Genomic DNA, 17,669 nt, shown 5'->3' on the forward strand with positions numbered 1-17,669 from the left:
TCTCCCTAATCTCTTGCTAAGGCAGCAGATATTGAAGGCCTTGGTGTGGAGCTGCAGAGAGACAGGAAAAGCTTCATATTCTCTTTTGCTACCTCACTTTAGAATTTGGATTCCTTCCTCACTTTAGACACCAAATCTGCTCCCATTAAGGCTGACATAGAATCCTGGGGTTTTTAGGAACCCCTTAAAGCCAGCTTATCAGCCCCCAGCCTCAAGGCCAGACTGCCCCCAATCATCTAAGAAGATGGCCTTTTCTTAAAATCCTCTAGCAGTGTTTTGCAAATGTCCCTGAAGATCAGAATTACCTTGGGGTACGTGTGAAAAATACAAATTTCTAGACCTCATCCCAGACCCAAACAATCAGAATCTCCAGCAGCAGCTGTATTTTTTAATAGGCTCTTCAAGTGGGCATTATTTCATGGTATGCTGGGGAATTCTAAGGGGGGGGGTGTTTATTTATTGATTGACTTTAATTGACACATTATAATTGTACATATTCATGAGGTACAATCTAATGTTTTGATATATATATGTTGTATAATGATCAGGTCAACATAGTTTGTGTATCCATCACCTCACACATTTACCATTTCTTTGTGGCAAGAGTATTTAAAAGCCGCTTCTCTAGCTGTTATGTAAATACAAAACTTAACGGTTAACCGTAGTCACCCTACTGTGCAATAGAACATGAGAACTTATTACTCCTAACCACATGTAACTGTGTGTGTCTGTGCGTGTGTGTATGTGTGTGTGTTAAATGCAGCCTCTGGGGCCCCACTAAAAGCCCAATGAATCCAAATCTCTGAACATGTGGACCAGGAATCTATATTCTCAGCAGACTCTCCAGCTGATTCCTATGCCCAGTAGAGTCTCAAGACCTCTGCTCTAGAAAGAGAACTCCCCATACTCCCACAGATATTTGCTGCCGCAAGACCATCGTGTGTTTAGTGCCTTATTAAAAGACTCATCTTGCTTTGCAGCATCCTGTCAGTGATCAAACAAAACAAGAGCGATTCTGCCTTTAAGGACATGCAGACCACCCACAAGTCAAGGTAGGGAGGCCTGGATCCCCCAGCAGGTGGATGGGGAGGCATCCCACGGTTTTAGGGGCCACTGCACAGATGCCCCTCCCAAGACTGTGGAACATGGGGCAGGAAGGGGGGACTTTTTCCTTCTTATGAACTCCCTGAAAACCAGCCACTTCACTCCAGGGCTTAGGATGAGTATCCAGGTGTTCCTCCCCAACAATTGTATACCATAAAGTTAAAATCTTCCAGTAGTGGAGAGGTGAGGTAGGGACAGTATCATACAGGACTACCCATACCACTTTTATAAAAATAAGTTTTACTGTATATATTTGAGGTTTACAACATGATGTTGTGGGATACATATAGATGGAGCTGGAAGACATTATGCTAAGTAAAATAGCCCTCCCCTCTTTACTTGGATGATTTGTAATGGGAGAGATGGAGGCCTTCCTCCCACTCATTTATTTATTTAGGAAATATTCCTAGATTCCCCTCTATGTGCCAGGAACTCTGCTAGGTTTGGGAGTAAACAAAGCAAACACAGTTTGCCCTTATGGGTCTCACTGTCTGGGCTGATGTCATAACCTTTTTTGTGCCGTGGACCCTTTGGAAGTCTAAGAAAACCTACTTTAAGAAAAATGTGTTTAAACACGTACTATAAATTACAAAGAATTACTAAGAAATCTATAGTAATATAAATTACTATACTACAACCAAATTTGGGATATAGTAATCTATGAACTTCTTTAGCAATGCATTATATAAGAAAACTTAACAGCAGGTCTAAATACTGTAATTTTGGATTAGTGTTGGGTATAAATGATTTTTCAAAATATCTCCTGCAACTGTACTATGATATGCAAATACCTGTGATTTCCATTTCAATGAAAAGTTACTTAAAGCAAAGATGTAACTTTTTTCCCATCTACATTTATGGGCCCCTTGAATTCTGCCCATGCATAAGAATTACTGGTTTAATGGGGAGTCAAGCATTTCTCAAATAATCCCACAGTTAGCCATAAAGTCATGACTGTGAAAAGTGCTCTGAAGGAAAAGTAGCGAGGGTTGGGTAAGATTTTTAGCACCAGGACCCTAAAAAAGGCTGAGTTTGATGTTAAACTGAGACCTGAAGAGCAAAGAAATGGCTAGCCTATGAGGTGGGTTATTAACATCACCCCATCTCATAGCTGGCCAAGAACAGCAAAGAGTAACTTCCGCAAGGTCTTCAAAGACAAAACTGCACTAGAACCTGCTTCTCACGAGACTCATCTTTCAATTTAACGAAGAAATAACCATGGTTACAGAGCAAGAATCTGTTGAAATTTTCCATCCTCACTAATTCCTACAGGAGAAAAATCTTCCTAACCTCTCACTAAGGCAGCAGATATTGAATGGGAATGGTGTTCCAAGCAGAGGGGATAGCATGTGCAAAGGGCCTGAGACAGGAGGAAGCTTAGAGTCACTGAGCAAAGACCAGTGTGGTTGACACTCAAGAAGGGTCAAGGGAAGGGGAAAGTGAGCCAGACAGAAAGGTCTTTTGCTGTTTATTTCTGTTTGTTTATCACGAGCTAATAAATCCCACTTCCCTCACGTCCCCACTCCTACCTGAGTCACCGTCAAATCTGTAGAAGACACGGGGGAAGGTCAGGGCCAACACGCTGCCCCAAAGGATTCATCTGCAGGGCTTGGGCAGCTAGTTGGAATCTAAAAATGGGGTCTTTTGAATATTGTTAATGGGGTCCTGCATCCCAGCCAGGTGGGATAAGGGCTTACCCATCACCTACCAAGCCTAAGACCTCTAGGTCCAGTCCCATGAGCTTCTGGAGAAATCAGCAAAGGCCAGCACTTATCCTATGCGGAGGGCTCTGAGAAGTCGCCAAGCCTGCCTACCTAAAAAAAGCCCCAAATGCCACAGGGCTGGAAGGGAAGAGCTAGCCACACATCACAGGAGAAATAAAATAGTCTTGCCTCCTAGAACCACACAGATATAGCCATCAAGTCAGTTTTCCAAGCATTCGGAAGAAACAAGAAGAGAGAGAAGGTGCTAAACATGGCATTGAAGGCCCAGATCACTAAAGGAGGACCTGGGAGAAAAGCGTAGGGAAGGGATAGCATGAGCAGGGGCCCTTCACCCCCCTTTAGAAGCCCGATCCAGGCAGAATCACAGCAGGAAGCAGCCACATGAGAGATTCAATCAGTCCACACGTAAGAAGGGTCGGATGGTGTGATGAGTTGATTGGTCTCAGATGAGGAAACTGACGATCCAGAGGGCACTTGCTTGCCCACACACTTGGAAGTGGTGCCACCAGGGTCGGGCTCTGGACCCAGCTCTGGCTATGTCCCAAGTAGAGAGAAATGGGTGTTCAGCTCAAGGGTCCGGGTTTGAAAAGAGAATTCTTGAATGAAGAGGCAGTCAGGGGATGGGGACGCCAAACACAAAGTGGCTAGGAGGACTCGGCCATCCCTTCACCAAATCTGCCTTGGGCCCCATGTTAAGTGTTGGGTGTGGAGAAAAGGAAGAAAGAGTCCAAAATGAACTGATCCTCCAGACAGAGAGACCAATTTTTTTTTTTTTTTTTCTGACCGGTAAGGGGATCATGACCCTCGGCTTGGTGTCATCCACGCAATGCTCAACCAGTGAGTGCACCAGCCACCCCTATATAGGATCTGAACCCGTGGCCTCGGCACTACCAGCACCGCACTCTCCCGAGTGAGCCACAGGGCCAGCCCAGAGAGACCAATTTTACACAAATGAAACAGATCTAGAAAATATGTAATCCTGACACTATAAAGAGGCACCCAGTCAAAGTTGATCTAGAGAGTCCAGGCATGCGCGACTTGATATGAACCATAAAACAGTACAGGATTTGAGTAGGTGGAAGAGAAACAAAGAGGACGCCCAGGCAGAAGGGGATATGGCAGGAGCAAAGGCCAAGAAGTGGAGAAAAACGCATTGAGTTCTCAGTCTAGTGCCTTGAAGAAACCACCTCCCTTACTTGAATCCTGGAGGCTAGCAGGTGTCATGGGGGCCCTGGAGTCACCCTTTTCATGAAAAGCAGACTCTGGGCAACTTGAAACCATCCCTTTGTGTTTCAGTGAAAGATCCAGCACTGCAAGTGTAGAAAGCCACACCCAGCCAGTGCAGAAGAAGTCTAAAAGGTAAGCCAGGTGGGTACTAGAAGGAGCCACTCAAGAGGAACTATGGTAACCACACCTCCTATCTTCCCAGCAGTATAGAAATGACCCAGTGCAAACCAGACTCCCTGAAGCCATAGCCAATGTGAAGGACAAGGGATCCCCCAGGACAAAGGGCTCATGGCCAAGATGCCAAGTAGCAGTGCAGATAATGGCATGGAATTCCTCCTCTGTGCCAGGCACTGTGAGAAGCATTCTGTATTCATTAACCTGCTTATTCCTCAAAATCAGTCCTATGGGACAGGAGCATTATCCCATTTTACAAAGGAGCAAGCTGAAACTTGGACAAGTGAAATGTCTTACCTGAGGCCACATAGCTAAGAAGTGGTGGAGCTGGAGTTTGGGCCTGAATCTCCCAGCTCCAAAATTCCATCTTGCTGTCCTTAATATTTGCTGGGCTCAAGTGACTGGCTGTCTCATTGTGGGGCTTATTTAATAAGGCTTCGATCATCAGCCTGATATTGTTAGGAAGATCTGTCCTTCCTACATCCAGGGGGATGCTGAAAGAGGCTCCAAATGAGGGCAGAGAACCCCGGTGGGTACAGGGAATCCCCACTGCAGAGCACCTTAAGGGCCAGGGAGGCCAGAGTGGGACCCAGGAGGCTACTTGGGGGTGTCGCTTGGGCTCCATCCCCCAAGCCCTTCTTATGTGTTTACAGCCGCCCTAACCGTGACATCGTCAGCTGCAAGAGTGGGGTGTGTAACAGCATGAGGGCCAAGTTTTACAGTGTGGCACAGGAGGCCGGCTTCTGCCTGCAGGACAAGATGGAAATCTTCATGAAGTAAGGGCACACATGACATTCATCTGGCATCTACTCTGTGCCCACCAGGTGCCAGGACATGCTACCTGCCTTCAGGGAGCTTACAGTCTCCTGGAAAATATGGGCAGACATAAAATAGCTGCATCTGTAAATATATAGCTACAAACAATAATCACTGCCATAGGGGAAGAGCACAGGCTGCCAGGAGAGAGAGAAACCAAGGGGACCTAATTCAGGTTGGGTAATCCAGGAACCTCCCTAAGGAGGTGACTTTCAGCTGAGCCTGAAGGCTGAGGAGGAGCTGGCAGTGTGATGAGAAGTTCCAAGGCAGGAAGGGACATGTAAAATTTGAAAAGGAGCAGGCAGTGGCAGGTGAGGGCTGCTTCATGCACAGCCATAAATGGCCTAAGGACCCAACTTGAAGGGCACCAGCAGGCCACTGGAAGCTTTTCTCTTCTATTCTGGCAACCCAATAACTTCCCCCCTTCCTAGCCTGCTCCTTGATTGTAGTGACCATCTGCCCCAATGAACTCATCCATTCAATAAAGTTTGCATGATGACCTTTTGGCCTTACAGCATGGTTGGGCTGTCTGCTCTGGGCCAGGGGGTTAGTAAAGACTAACCCCTGTCCCTTCCTTCTGGAAGCTCCTAGTCTAGAGGGGGAGACAGACAAGTAAACAGGCAATTACCACACAGAGTGATGAGGGCCAGCATGGGAATAAGCAGCGGGCTAAGGGAACACAGAAAACGGATGCCCTGCCTGGCCCAGGGCAGCCATCAGAAAGGTCTCCCTGGAGGAAACACCATTTCAGTTTAATAAACATAAGTGGCATTTCCAGGGCACTTACTATGTATTAGTCACAAGTGTAAGAGCTTTGTATTTTTGTATCATTTACCCTTCACAGCAATCCTATGTGTTAGGTGCTACTATTAGACCTATTTTATAGATGATAAAAGCAGGCTCAGAGATGTCTTGTCAAAGGTCCCCCAGTGACTAAGTAGTAAAGGTAGAATTCAAACCTGAAAGTCACATCAGAAAAGTAAGAGGGAAGGGAGTTCCAAGGAAAAGCAGCAGCAAAGTCCCAGAGGCCAGAAGGGGCACAGTGAACCAGGGAACTGCTAGGTGTGGTTGGAGCTTAGGGTGCTTGCAAGGTAGATAGAGGTCAGATCATAAAAGGCCTTACTAGCCCAGATGTGGAGGTTGAACTTTACCTCAGAGGCTTTGGTCATGAGCCCGAGTATAAAATTCTGGGAGAGAAGGGATGGGAAGGATGGAGATGAAACTGAAAAATGTTGTAGAGACTGAATTACCCAGAGCTTTGGAGAGCAAGTTGGAGAAATTTATTCTGAGTAAATGGAAGCCATTGTAGGGTAGGAACATGGTTATATTTATAATATAAAGTTTCCTTGGAGAGGTAGGACAAATGAACAAAATGATAGGGAGTGAGGGAGAGAGGTACCAGCAGAAGTTAAACATCTACTGTGTGTCTAGCACAAATCTCATTATATTATTTCATTAACACCTCTGAGAGGTAGGAACCATTATTATTCCCCATTTTACAGATGAGAGAGCATATAAATACAATCATTTCTAGGAAGAGAATGAGGGCTAATAAAAAGTGACTGGATTTAACAAGCAAATAGTATTTCAAGACCTTGGAAAGAGCTGTATCGCAAAGCTAGATCCTAAATTAAAGAGTAGGTGAGAGGGTCAAGAAGGTCCTCGTGAAGGAAAAGGTGTTGAAGTCGGATTTCACAGGGCAGCTAGGATGGTTAGAGGAGGAACTCTGATTCTTTTTCCTTTTACTCATCCAACTTTATAGGCGTCAAGAAGAGAGAGGTCTCCAGAAGTTCCATTCTTTTGTCCTTGTCTCGAATATTCAAAAGGATTTAGCAAAAATGAGACATCAGGTCTCTGTAGGAAAAGGAGATGCAGAAGAAATGGCAGACCACTGGTAAAGACCCTGAGAACCAGATAAGATGATAAGATGGTCCCTGAAAAGGGGGGCGGGGGGAGGGGGGCGCTGTTATTATAAGATCAGGATTCCTTTATCCTTCAAGACGTAGAGGGGCATTACCCCAAAGCTGTCCTAGGCCACCAGTAGAGTCCCTCCAAATAGGCAAAATCCAGAGCACACTCAGGCAAGAACCCCCTCAGTTCCTGATCCACAGATAATACAACCAGCTATGCACTCCCTACTTACCTTCTGTTTGACTCACACTTGCAAATGAGAAGGAAATAATTGCCAGCCCCTATGGGAGAGGCAGAGGAGGCACACCAACCCCCAGCTTTCTACAGATTCTTAAGTCTATGGGGCCACCATGGTATTTCCCAAATAATTTAACCCCTTGAGGATACAAAACCAGGCAGGCATATCCTGGGAACCTTTGTGCCCTGGCACAGCGATGAGAATAAGTAACACCAAAAAGCAACATGAATTGAGTGATTATGGGTGGCAGATACTACCCTAAGCAATTTTCATAAACTATCTATTCTATTCCCCTCAAAAATCCCAAAAATACATATTAGCCCCCATTTTACAAACAAGGAAACTGAGACTCAGAGAGGTAAATTCACTTGTCCAAGGTCACAATGCGAGTGGGTGGTGAATTTAGGATGTAAACCCCTGTCTGACCCCCATCCCTATGCTCATTTACAATATAGAGTTGGTGTCTGGGGAGCTGTGATGTCACAAACCCCATCCTGGCAGGGTGAATAAATTGAGATCAAAGAGTTAGATGAGAAAGTCTAAAACTACTCAGAAACCCTTCCTTGACTTAATAAGGTGGAACAACTTACAAGCAGGTCCTGGGGTCTCAGCAGAGCTGTTGGGACCTTCTATGCTCCCTCGCACTCCCGGAGCACCACTTTCTCAAGCAATTTGTGGCCCTGGAGATACACGAGGCTCTCAAGTGGGGTCCTCATGGAAGGGGGAAGGGGTGTTCTGCAAACCCTCTCCCCTCTTTGCGGGGAGGGAGAAAGGAAGCTATAAACTAACTCACATGAAGTTATTACAATGGGAAACTAATGCTGGTTCTCACACAGTGGGATTCATCCATCTCTAGAGGTGGAACTTCTGGCATCCTCACTGGGGAAGCAGTTGCCATCCGTAGTAACATGAAAATCAAGTCAGACAAACCACAGCGCAGACAGAACAATGCTGAGTTGCGGCTCCTCATTCATCCAGTTATTCATTCGGTCTTTCAAGTAATAGTCACTGAGCACCTACTATGAGTTACGCAGAGTTCTAGCACTCTGAATATTGAATAACTTACACAAGGTTCCTGTCCTCATGGAGAGTTTATGCTACACAAGGAGAAATGAACAAATATATAAATATATATATCATAAATATAAAACAGCATGAGTTGCCCAAAAGGATGGATGATCAATTTCTTCTTCAAAATTTTCCACAATGGGCATATATACAGCGGGGGGAGGAACTTTTTTTAAAGAGATTTTATTTCCTTCCTTAAGCCTTGATCATACCTGAATCATCACCTTAGGTTAGACCTAAGATAGGTTAGACCAAGGTAGATTAGAAACTACCTGTTTCCACCATTTCAAGGATGAATTCCCAAAGTACCCTTGCCCTCTCTCATAACACTGAAATACACAAAGCTATGGCCCGAGCTTATATGTTATCAGGAAGATGAAAAATACACACACACACACACACCACACACACACACGCACACACACAATCTTGTGTGTGAGAGCCTCCTAAATCCTAGAAGATATTTCATGACTGTGTTCATGTCCACCCTGGCCTGATTAACTCTCAGAAGAGAAACTTCAGAATCCCAATGTCCCTTCCTTCCTTCTAGCTTTTCCCATTGTCCACTTAATAGGAAAATTATAGATACATTTCTTGAAAGTGTGTCCTTAATTTGTTTTTTAATAAGATGTAAGCATGCCCCAGATTTTACTATCCCTAAAAGTAAAGACTTACCTGATCTGTGGGCCCTTAACAACTTAGGATGGAGGAAAGGTCCCCCAGATAAAGACCCATTCATGCTGCCCTGGAGACATCACATGAGTGGTAGAAAGAGAGCAGAGATGAAAACCTGAGGAGCCCAAACCCAAACCCCAGCAGCCTCCTAACTGGCCCTCACCTCTTCAAATCGAAGGTACTTTGATCTGCTGTCCAAACTCCCCGAGGATCTGAAGAACTTCCGCCCCACCAAAAAGATCCTGGCAAAACTGCAGAAGTTTGGGGAAAACCTGGACCTGAGGATCCGGCCCCACGTCCTCCTGAAGGTACTACAGGATCTGAGGATCTGGGAACTGTGCTCCCCTGACATCGCTGTGGCTATTGAGGTAACCATCATTTTTCCCCCATCGTGCCTCTCAACATTCAGTCATTGTTTAAATGCTGGGGGGTGCAGTGATAAAAAAAAACACAAAGGCCCCTGCCTTCATGGAGCTCATGAAGAGGGATTGTCACATAACTTTGGTAGTTGGACTCCAACTCCAAGGGACATTGTACTCTATTTAATTGAAGGCCCCTGGAAACTCAGAGGCTTAGGGGAGACATAAATAAATGGATGACCATAACATGGAGCACTCTAAATCTTGCTACTAAAAGTGTGTCCATGGACCAACAGCATAGACCTGACCTGGGTGCTTGTTACGTATGCAGAATCTCAGGTTCCAACTGATATCTGCCAACTCAGATTTACATTTTAACGGGGTCCCAGGTGTTTTGTATTCACAATAAAGTTTGAGAAGAACTGGTTTAAAGTAAGTAAGAGAGGACCCACCCTAACTAGAGCAACAGGGGGAGGTGGCTTTTAAGCTGAGAACTGAATGATAAGAAAAAAACACCATGAAAAGAGGGGGAAAGAGAAAGGAAGAGGGGACAGCATGTGCAAAGACCCCCAAACAGGACACAACTTGACTTGTTGAAGGAAAAGGAACTGATTGGCAGTCAACAAGCATGAAGGGAAGTGAGCAAGGAGGCACATAGTTCCAAGGGGGTGGCAGAGGTCAGCCTGTGCAGACCTTCGAAGGTCAGGATAAAGATTTAGGGCTTTATCTTGAGGGTGCTGGGGAGCCACTGAGCAGTTTTCAGTAGTAGTTCACCACCACCACCAGAAGTTCCTAGTGCACTACTCCCTTAGGGCATCAAAAGGCATCCCCACTAAGGACTCCACAGTAACATGTCAACAGACGCTAATGGAGTCACTTCCTTAATTTGACGAAATGGCATATGTGCACTTTAATGGGGCCTTGAATGCCTCATGAAAAAAAGAGTAACTGGAATGGTGGAATCCTCAGGCTGAGAGAGGTTATGGGGCTCTTGGTGTCATGCCAGGTTGGCCCTTCCACAGGATGACCTGGGAGTGTGTATATGAAAGCAAGATCAGGAGTGGGAGGAAGGGGACTACCCACTGGACAGATTTGGGTATCCAGACTCTACTCCCCACACCCTGTGAGGTTCTTTCAGGAAAGACTCTAGCAAGCTAGTCTAAAACTAACTCTAGGGCAACTGTCCACCTCCTATTCACCAGTTATGGGGTTTAACTTCTACTTGCCAGTTATGGGGTCCCTGAATAGGTAAGAGGAGGGGGCTCTGGAAGCTCCCCTTTTCTTCATGGTGAGTTCACAGCCCTGGCTAATAAAACTTTGCACGTTCCTTTCCAAGTGAGAATATCACAGACCTTCTGATAACCTAGATGGCGGAGAGGGGTCTCTTAATCTAGAGTCCACATGAAACTCTGTGTTTTATGTGTATTAAACCCTTTCCTGGAAAGCAAGCCCATAGCTGTCATCCATTCTCAAAGGAGTCTATGAAACAAAAAAACAAAAACAAAAAAAGGACAAATGACTTTTTAACTACCCTAACCCGATCATTATACAACATATACATGTACCAAAACATTAGATTGTACTCCCTAAGTATGTACAATTACAATACATCAATTAAATTTTTTTTAAAAAAGATATTAAGGAGTAGAAAAGAAAGAAAACTGCAGACAGCCAGGTTTTCCTTCCCTCCCCAAATTTCCTTGGGTTAATACCAACAAGAAGGGACTTAAAATTAGCCTGCTGCACCAGGAAACTGGAGAGGGGTCCTTTTCCCAAAAGGACCACCCAAGCCTGCTGCTATAAGCATCATGAATGCCTGAATGGTTGGAGGCATCCTGAGGCCACCAGTCTCAATAACAGATCTTCCAGGATCTTGAGGGGAGAGAGAGAGGGTAGAGCCTAGCTTTCAGACCAAATTCTGAGATTGCCACTGTATTTGCCCCATAGTTTGTGCGAGAACACATCATCCATATGCCTCAAGAGGATTACATCAACTGGCTGCAGAACCGGATCAACATCCCCATTTGGCCCTCCAGCGCCCTGACATAGTCTGAGCCTGGGTCGACCAGCTGTCCCATTAGAGGAGGGCTAGCTAACAGTGTTCCTGTGTTGGATCTGTGTTCCTGTTTCCTGCCTACTCCCATGGACACTCATTATGATACAATAGGGTCATCAGGAGACTGCCTTCTGACAACTTCTAGAGGGAGATTGAGCCTCCCCTCAATTTCACACCCCAGCCCCAACCTCCCAGTCTCTGTTGTTCATTGGTCCAGCCTGATTCTACCTACTTCCTCTCCAGATTCCTTCACCCTATTCCTCTTCCTTAAATTCAAGATAATAAAATTGAGCAGAATGTTTATGTCTGGCTGGGAAAAAGTTGAGGCTGTGGAATTTGGGTGTAGTATTCAGATCCTAATAATAACAACAGTTAGCACTTACTGAGCTTTTGCTATGCAACAGACCAGGTGCTGAGTGCTTTACCTTTATAATATCATTTAAATCTCACAGTAACTTGGCTAAAAAGGTATTGATGTTATCCGCATTTCACACCTTTGGAACTAGAGTGTATTTCTCAAAATTATATATACTGCTTTGGATGGATAGTTGGATGGATGGATGGGGCTTTCCCGAACATGTCAATGGTGTGCAAGAAAATCTCAGCCTTCAGAGTCCTTGTATATTTTCTGGTGGTCTTGGTTGCAGAAGGAAGCTTATCTTCCTGTCATCTCAAAATGTGTGTGGGCTCATTACATTTTCACTTCTTTTCTCATCGTGATCTTTATGCTCACCTACATTCTCACCAAGTTATAGAAACTACAGGCATTTTAACTCTCTCAGTGATGGCCAAGCTAAATGAATAATCAAACAACTGGACTTGATTTGCCATTATGCCAAGATTATCAGAGCATTCATGTAAGCTGGGCTTCAACATCTCTCCATGACAGCCCAAAAGTGGGGAGGAGAGTTGAGTTGGAACTTCTTTTCAGTGTAAGCAACATCTCACTCATCCATTCACCTATTCAGTCATTCATTCATTAAATGAATATTTATCAAGAGCCCCATATGCACCAACCATGTTCTGAATGCTGAGGATACAGCAATGAACAAGGCAGATAAGGTCTCTGCTCTTGTGGAGTTTATATGGAGACAGACAAGTCAACAAAATGTGATGGACAGACAGAGGGATTACATAACATCACACGTCCCTCCATGTAGATACTCTATGTTTAACATGATACCTTCAGAAGCTATTTGGGGTGTAAAGGTGAGATACAGTCTGCAAGGAGACTGCAAAATTGAGAAACCCTAAACATTGCTGTATTAAATAGGAATTTGAGTGAGAAGGAGCAAAGAAGAAAGGAAGAGGGCCAAAAAGAGGAAAAGGAGGAGGAGTTGGGGAAGGAGGAAGAAGCGGAAAAGAGGGCAGAGTAACATCAGAGTGGGAAGGAATCTTGGGAGAAAACCAACCAGGGAAAAGTTCCCAGGGCAGGGCTTCCTGAAGGATCTCGAAGAACTACCAAGAGAACCAGCCCCTCCACTTCATCCCCTTGGACCTTCAGTAATTTCTGCTACACACCTAAGTATCCTCTGTGGGCCAAGTTTTGAGGAAATAAAGAAAAAAGGAGCTGTGTTCTACATCTGGGTCTGCTTGGGGGAAAAGAAAGGGCTTAAAGGACTCAGAATCTGAATACAATAAGGAGTTAAGTAGGATCAGAAAGTCACAGCTCCCTAGATTTACAGAAATCTTAAATGGGCATTTGGCTTCCCACTAGACCTGAGATGGGGACTCAGCCAAATTGATGTAGATCTCAAATGTCAGGTGACCATCACAGCTGACATTTAACTACACTAGAGAATCAGGGCAATGGTGCCAAATTAAAGCAAGCACAAGAAGATCCCAGGGGACATGGGGGAGGAGAAAGCTAACTCATACTTGAGATGTCGGGAAAGAATTTCTAGAGGGGATGATAATACCTGCAAGGTGAATAGGAGTTAGCCAGGGAGAGAAGGGTAGGCAGGTAAGGAGGAAGGAAAGAATGGTCCAGGTACGGGGAATAGCATGTACAAAGGCCTAGAGGCAAAAAGAAGCTTCATTTGTCATTTGAGTAGCTAAACATAAATCCCTCTGAACTATAATTTAGATTGGAAGTACGGGACAGAGAAAGACAGGAGGGATGTGGGAGTGAAAGGCAGAAGCCAGATTTTTAGATGCCTTATAGTCCATGTTATAAAGTTTAGACTTCATCTTACTGGCAATAGGGAGCCATGGAAGGATTTTGAGCAGGGGAATAATCAGATTTGCTTTCAGGAAAAAAAGAAGGCTACTGTGTGAGTGCAAGGCAGGGAGCAGGGAGCTCAGGTGAGGCTGTGGCACGATTGTGGGGAAATTAGGGCCAGGGTGATGAGGAGAAGGTACATATTGAAAGGATATTTAAAATGCAGAGTCAACAAACTTGGTGTGCTATCAGGAGTATCAGGAATCACAGATGGAGGGTGATGCTTTTAATGTACCAGGAGGAGAGGAAGAAAAGAAAGCTCATAATGAGAAGGTGAGGAGTTATGTTTTAAGCATATTGAGTTGGAGATGCCTGAACGCAGGAGAGAGGGCTGCACTAGGTACAGGAACATGACACGCACGGTTACAAGACAATGAGGTCACAAAAGTTGTTTCACTTTTGTAATCATGCCCAAGAAATAACTTTGATAATTAAGCTTCCAGGCATTGTATTAACACGCATTTGCACTGCATTCCATACTTTTTAGAATGCCTTCTCCAGTATTATCTTATTCAATACTCACAGCATCCCTCTGGGGTGGGCATTATTATAATTTCCATTTTGCAAATAAGGATATCAAGACTTAAAGTTGCTTGCTGACAGTCACCCAGCAGGTAAGTGGCAAAGCCACGTCTAGAACAAGGTCTGTCTGCCCAAGCAGGGAAGATTCTAAAATCACAAGACACTCTGCCCTCCCGCTTGGCACTTTCTGAACCTATTTCTCAGAGCTCTATCTCCATCTAGTGGTTTCTATTAGTATTACTCTCCCACCATGGCTTCCCCCAAAACGTAACCTTCCTGCCAAAAAGGAAGACAAGTTTTCACAGCAGTAATAAGACCTGCTCTGCTTTGACAAGGAGTATTTACTCAAACAAGGAAAGATCTCTTTTTTTTAATTTTCTAGTTCCTTTTTAATGTTGATTTTCTCAGTGTATCTGCCTCTACATTTACAATAAATTCTTTGGTATCATCCATGTTTGGCACATCATCACGTGCCTTAAGGGAAAGCCTGTTTCTGCAGTGTTAGTAATTTAGTGTTGTCATTCCCTGTGTAGCTGCCTTAGCCTCTATCAGTCCTTGACGTCTGGAGAATTTAGACCGTCTTGACCCAGAAAAGAAAATGAGCGCCAATTATAATTAAATTTCCATGAAAAGGAACAACCTCAGAAGTCAGTTATTCAGTATTTGACACTCAAAATCAGAACCTAAATTGGGGACCAGGGGGACACAGCACATCACCTCCCAGCTCCCAAGCTCAAAGAAGAGGCACAGGGAGAAATATTTTTGCTGTGAGCCACTTCATCAGAATCCTTATTGAGCACCTGCTGTGTGCCAAGCCTACGCCAGGGACTTAGGATTCACTGTCCTGCTGCTCTGACCAAGCCATCTAAGTGACTTAGCAAGGGAATTTTTTAAATGATATGTGCTTAAAGAAGATTTTTCTGTAAAAATCCAGAGAGTAAATATTTGTCCCATGTTCTGTTTATATATGTAGTGCTTTATAAATGGAAAAACCATTCTTGGATTGAAGGTCATACAGAAGCAGACCACAGGTCAGATTTGGGCCATGAGTCATAGATGCTGACTGCTGGTAGAGGGTAAACTTAAGGACGGAGAGGAATTTTCTAATCTTTTTCCCAAAAACTGATGCAGGAAGAGATGGTAAAAATAACCTAGTAAATTTGTAGACAAAGGAATTCTTTTAAACTATTTTTTTTGGGGGGGGAGGAATGTATGTATAGGATAAAAATCTGAGCAGTGCAAAAGAACATAAACTAAATAGTAAATTTAACTATTACTATTAGACCCCAACTCACAGACCCCACTTGCAGTTAGAGAGGCAGTCACACTGTTCCTAATAGCTTGTGTATCTTTCCAAGGACATTCTATGCATGTACAAGCCAAAAAAAATTAATTAACTAATTACAATGAAGCATTTATTGTGTGCTTACTGTATGCCAGGGATTGTTCTAAGTGCTTTCTGTGTTAATCTTAGTTTACCCTCACAACATCTTTAGGAGGTAGGTATTACTCTGGTCTTATTTTACAGTGGAGGAAACTGGGGTGCAGAAAAGTTGAGAAGCCTGCTCAAGGCTACATAATTTGGGTAGGTATCCTTTTTTCTTTTTAACAGACATAGTGAGCCTAGTACACAAACTTCTGCATTAATTTGTTAGGTCAGTTTCTATCTTCCTACTTCATATAAAGGAGGAAAGTGGTTGAAGTTTCATACCAGTGAATTGAAACCAACAGCCAGACTGTCATCAGTATTTCTCTTCATGGATCTAAGGTTAGGGAGAACCTGGACCAAAATCTACAACCAATTGTAAAGAATGATATTAGAATTAAAGCCCATACTAATGTTTAAAAAATTCCCACATCACTTTCCTCTTTACCCAACACTGCTCACTTAAATCCCTGAGCCTCACCTGCATGGCTGAGATTGAATGTCCTGCCTTGCGTGGGGGCCTGGAGATAGCCAGGTAAAGCCATATGCAAATAATGTAGAGTAAGAATTTAATAAAAGTGAAAATTTTCTGAGTGCCTTATGCCAGGTGCTATATCACTAATTCTATGCATTTGATGGTTGAATCTTCATAAGCACCCTGTGAGGCTAGCATTATTGTGTTTATTTCCATTTTACAGAGGACAAAAAATTGAAGCTAAACAAGGTGAGGTGGCTTGCCCAAGTCACACGCCTTCAAGCAATGAACCAGAGTCCAAACCCTGGTCATCTTGAGATTTTGCAATATATTTTTTAACTACATTACACTGCCTCTCTAATTATTTAGGGGCTTTTGTTTAGGAGTTCAAATTGGTCATCTTTTGGTGCGGATGAGCCAGAACTTTAGTAAGACTAAAATTTAAAAACTATTTACATCTTTCAAAAGACATTCACATCCATTATCACTACGTCATCTTCAATGCAATCCTCTGAGACGTACAAAGTAGATCTCATCCTCATTTTGAAGACATGAAACACTCAGTAACTTGAGCCTTGGGCCTGGCTCTCTAATTCTCAAGGTTTCTCTGCAACACTAGCCTGGGAGACTGAACACAGGAACTATATTAGAGCACCCTGTGGTGACAAAGTTCTCTTAGTTCTACTCTCAAAATACCTCCCCAATTTTTTTGTTGTTTATCTGTTTCCCCAACTAGACTTAGGCTCCATGAAGGCAAGAACTGCATCTGCTTTATTCATCAGTGTATTTCCAGCACCTGTCATAGGCTTCTGGCATCAATTGGATGGATGGATGGATGGATGGATGGATGGATGGATGGATGGATGGACGGACGGATGGACGGATGGATGGATGGACGGATGGATGGATGGATGGATGGACGGATGGACGGACGGATGGACGGATGGATGGATGAATAGTTGAGTAGATGGATGGATAGATGGATGATGACTGAGAAAAACCAGGAGGAGCCATCATTATTACAGTTAGCCTCATCAGGGTTCCTCAGATCCCCACTGCATTCTTGGAAACACAAATGTCCATAAAGCTTCAATGTATGTGAGATTGACCATCCTGGCAAAGCTGGGACTGATGGTACAAAAAGTAAGCTCGCAGCTTACCATTCTAAAGCAGTGCCAGCACAAGCAGTTTCCCCAAATCCCCACCATATTGTTGAGAATAGAGCTGAGGCATTCCTTTTACCTCAGACTTTTAGAAATAAAAAACCTACTTTCAGAGCTTGGGGTGAGTTTTCTATTAAACATCACAGAGTCAGGTTTTCCCATCACTTGTCTTGAGCCAACAAATACCCCTGTCCCCTTTCCATGTTCCAGTGAAAATTCTCCCCCACTTGCCCTTTGTGAATACATTCATTACTGTTGGTGCTACCCAGCAGCCATTTGCCATTCTTCCTTTGCTAGGAATCCTCTACATGTCTTCTTCTCCCTATGCAAATCAGGGTAAATCCTAACTGGTCTAAATCCATATTGGTAATTTTATTCCATCTGTCATGATTGATTTATAAATGGTCATGTGATCCCAGGTTTGCAAGAGGATGCTTCTGAGAAAGGTTTCTTTCTTCTTATGGGCATACACAGGGGAAAACTTCTTCCCCTGGAGTTTATCACATCTGC

The 17,669-nt window shown here is 43.9% G+C and overlaps 1 protein-coding gene across 1 annotated transcript in view; it reads left to right on the forward strand.

Annotated features, from left to right (window-relative positions):
* Window positions 1-11,345, forward strand: part of CCDC60 (coiled-coil domain containing 60) — a 178,469-nt gene extending 167,124 nt beyond the window's left edge. Inside the window, exons 9-14 of the mRNA XM_063087734.1 lie at window positions 981-1,052; window positions 4,125-4,187; window positions 4,883-5,005; window positions 6,808-6,939; window positions 9,116-9,305; window positions 11,244-11,345. Coding sequence (XP_062943804.1) covers window positions 981-1,052; window positions 4,125-4,187; window positions 4,883-5,005; window positions 6,808-6,939; window positions 9,116-9,305; window positions 11,244-11,345 — 682 coding nt within the window. The remainder of the gene's footprint in view (window positions 1-980; window positions 1,053-4,124; window positions 4,188-4,882; window positions 5,006-6,807; window positions 6,940-9,115; window positions 9,306-11,243) is intronic.
* The last annotated feature ends 6,324 nt before the right edge of the window (window positions 11,346-17,669 follow it).

The sequence above is a fragment of the Cynocephalus volans genome, chromosome 2 (assembly GCF_027409185.1).
Source record: "Cynocephalus volans isolate mCynVol1 chromosome 2, mCynVol1.pri, whole genome shotgun sequence".
NCBI lineage: Eukaryota > Metazoa > Chordata > Mammalia > Dermoptera > Cynocephalidae > Cynocephalus > Cynocephalus volans.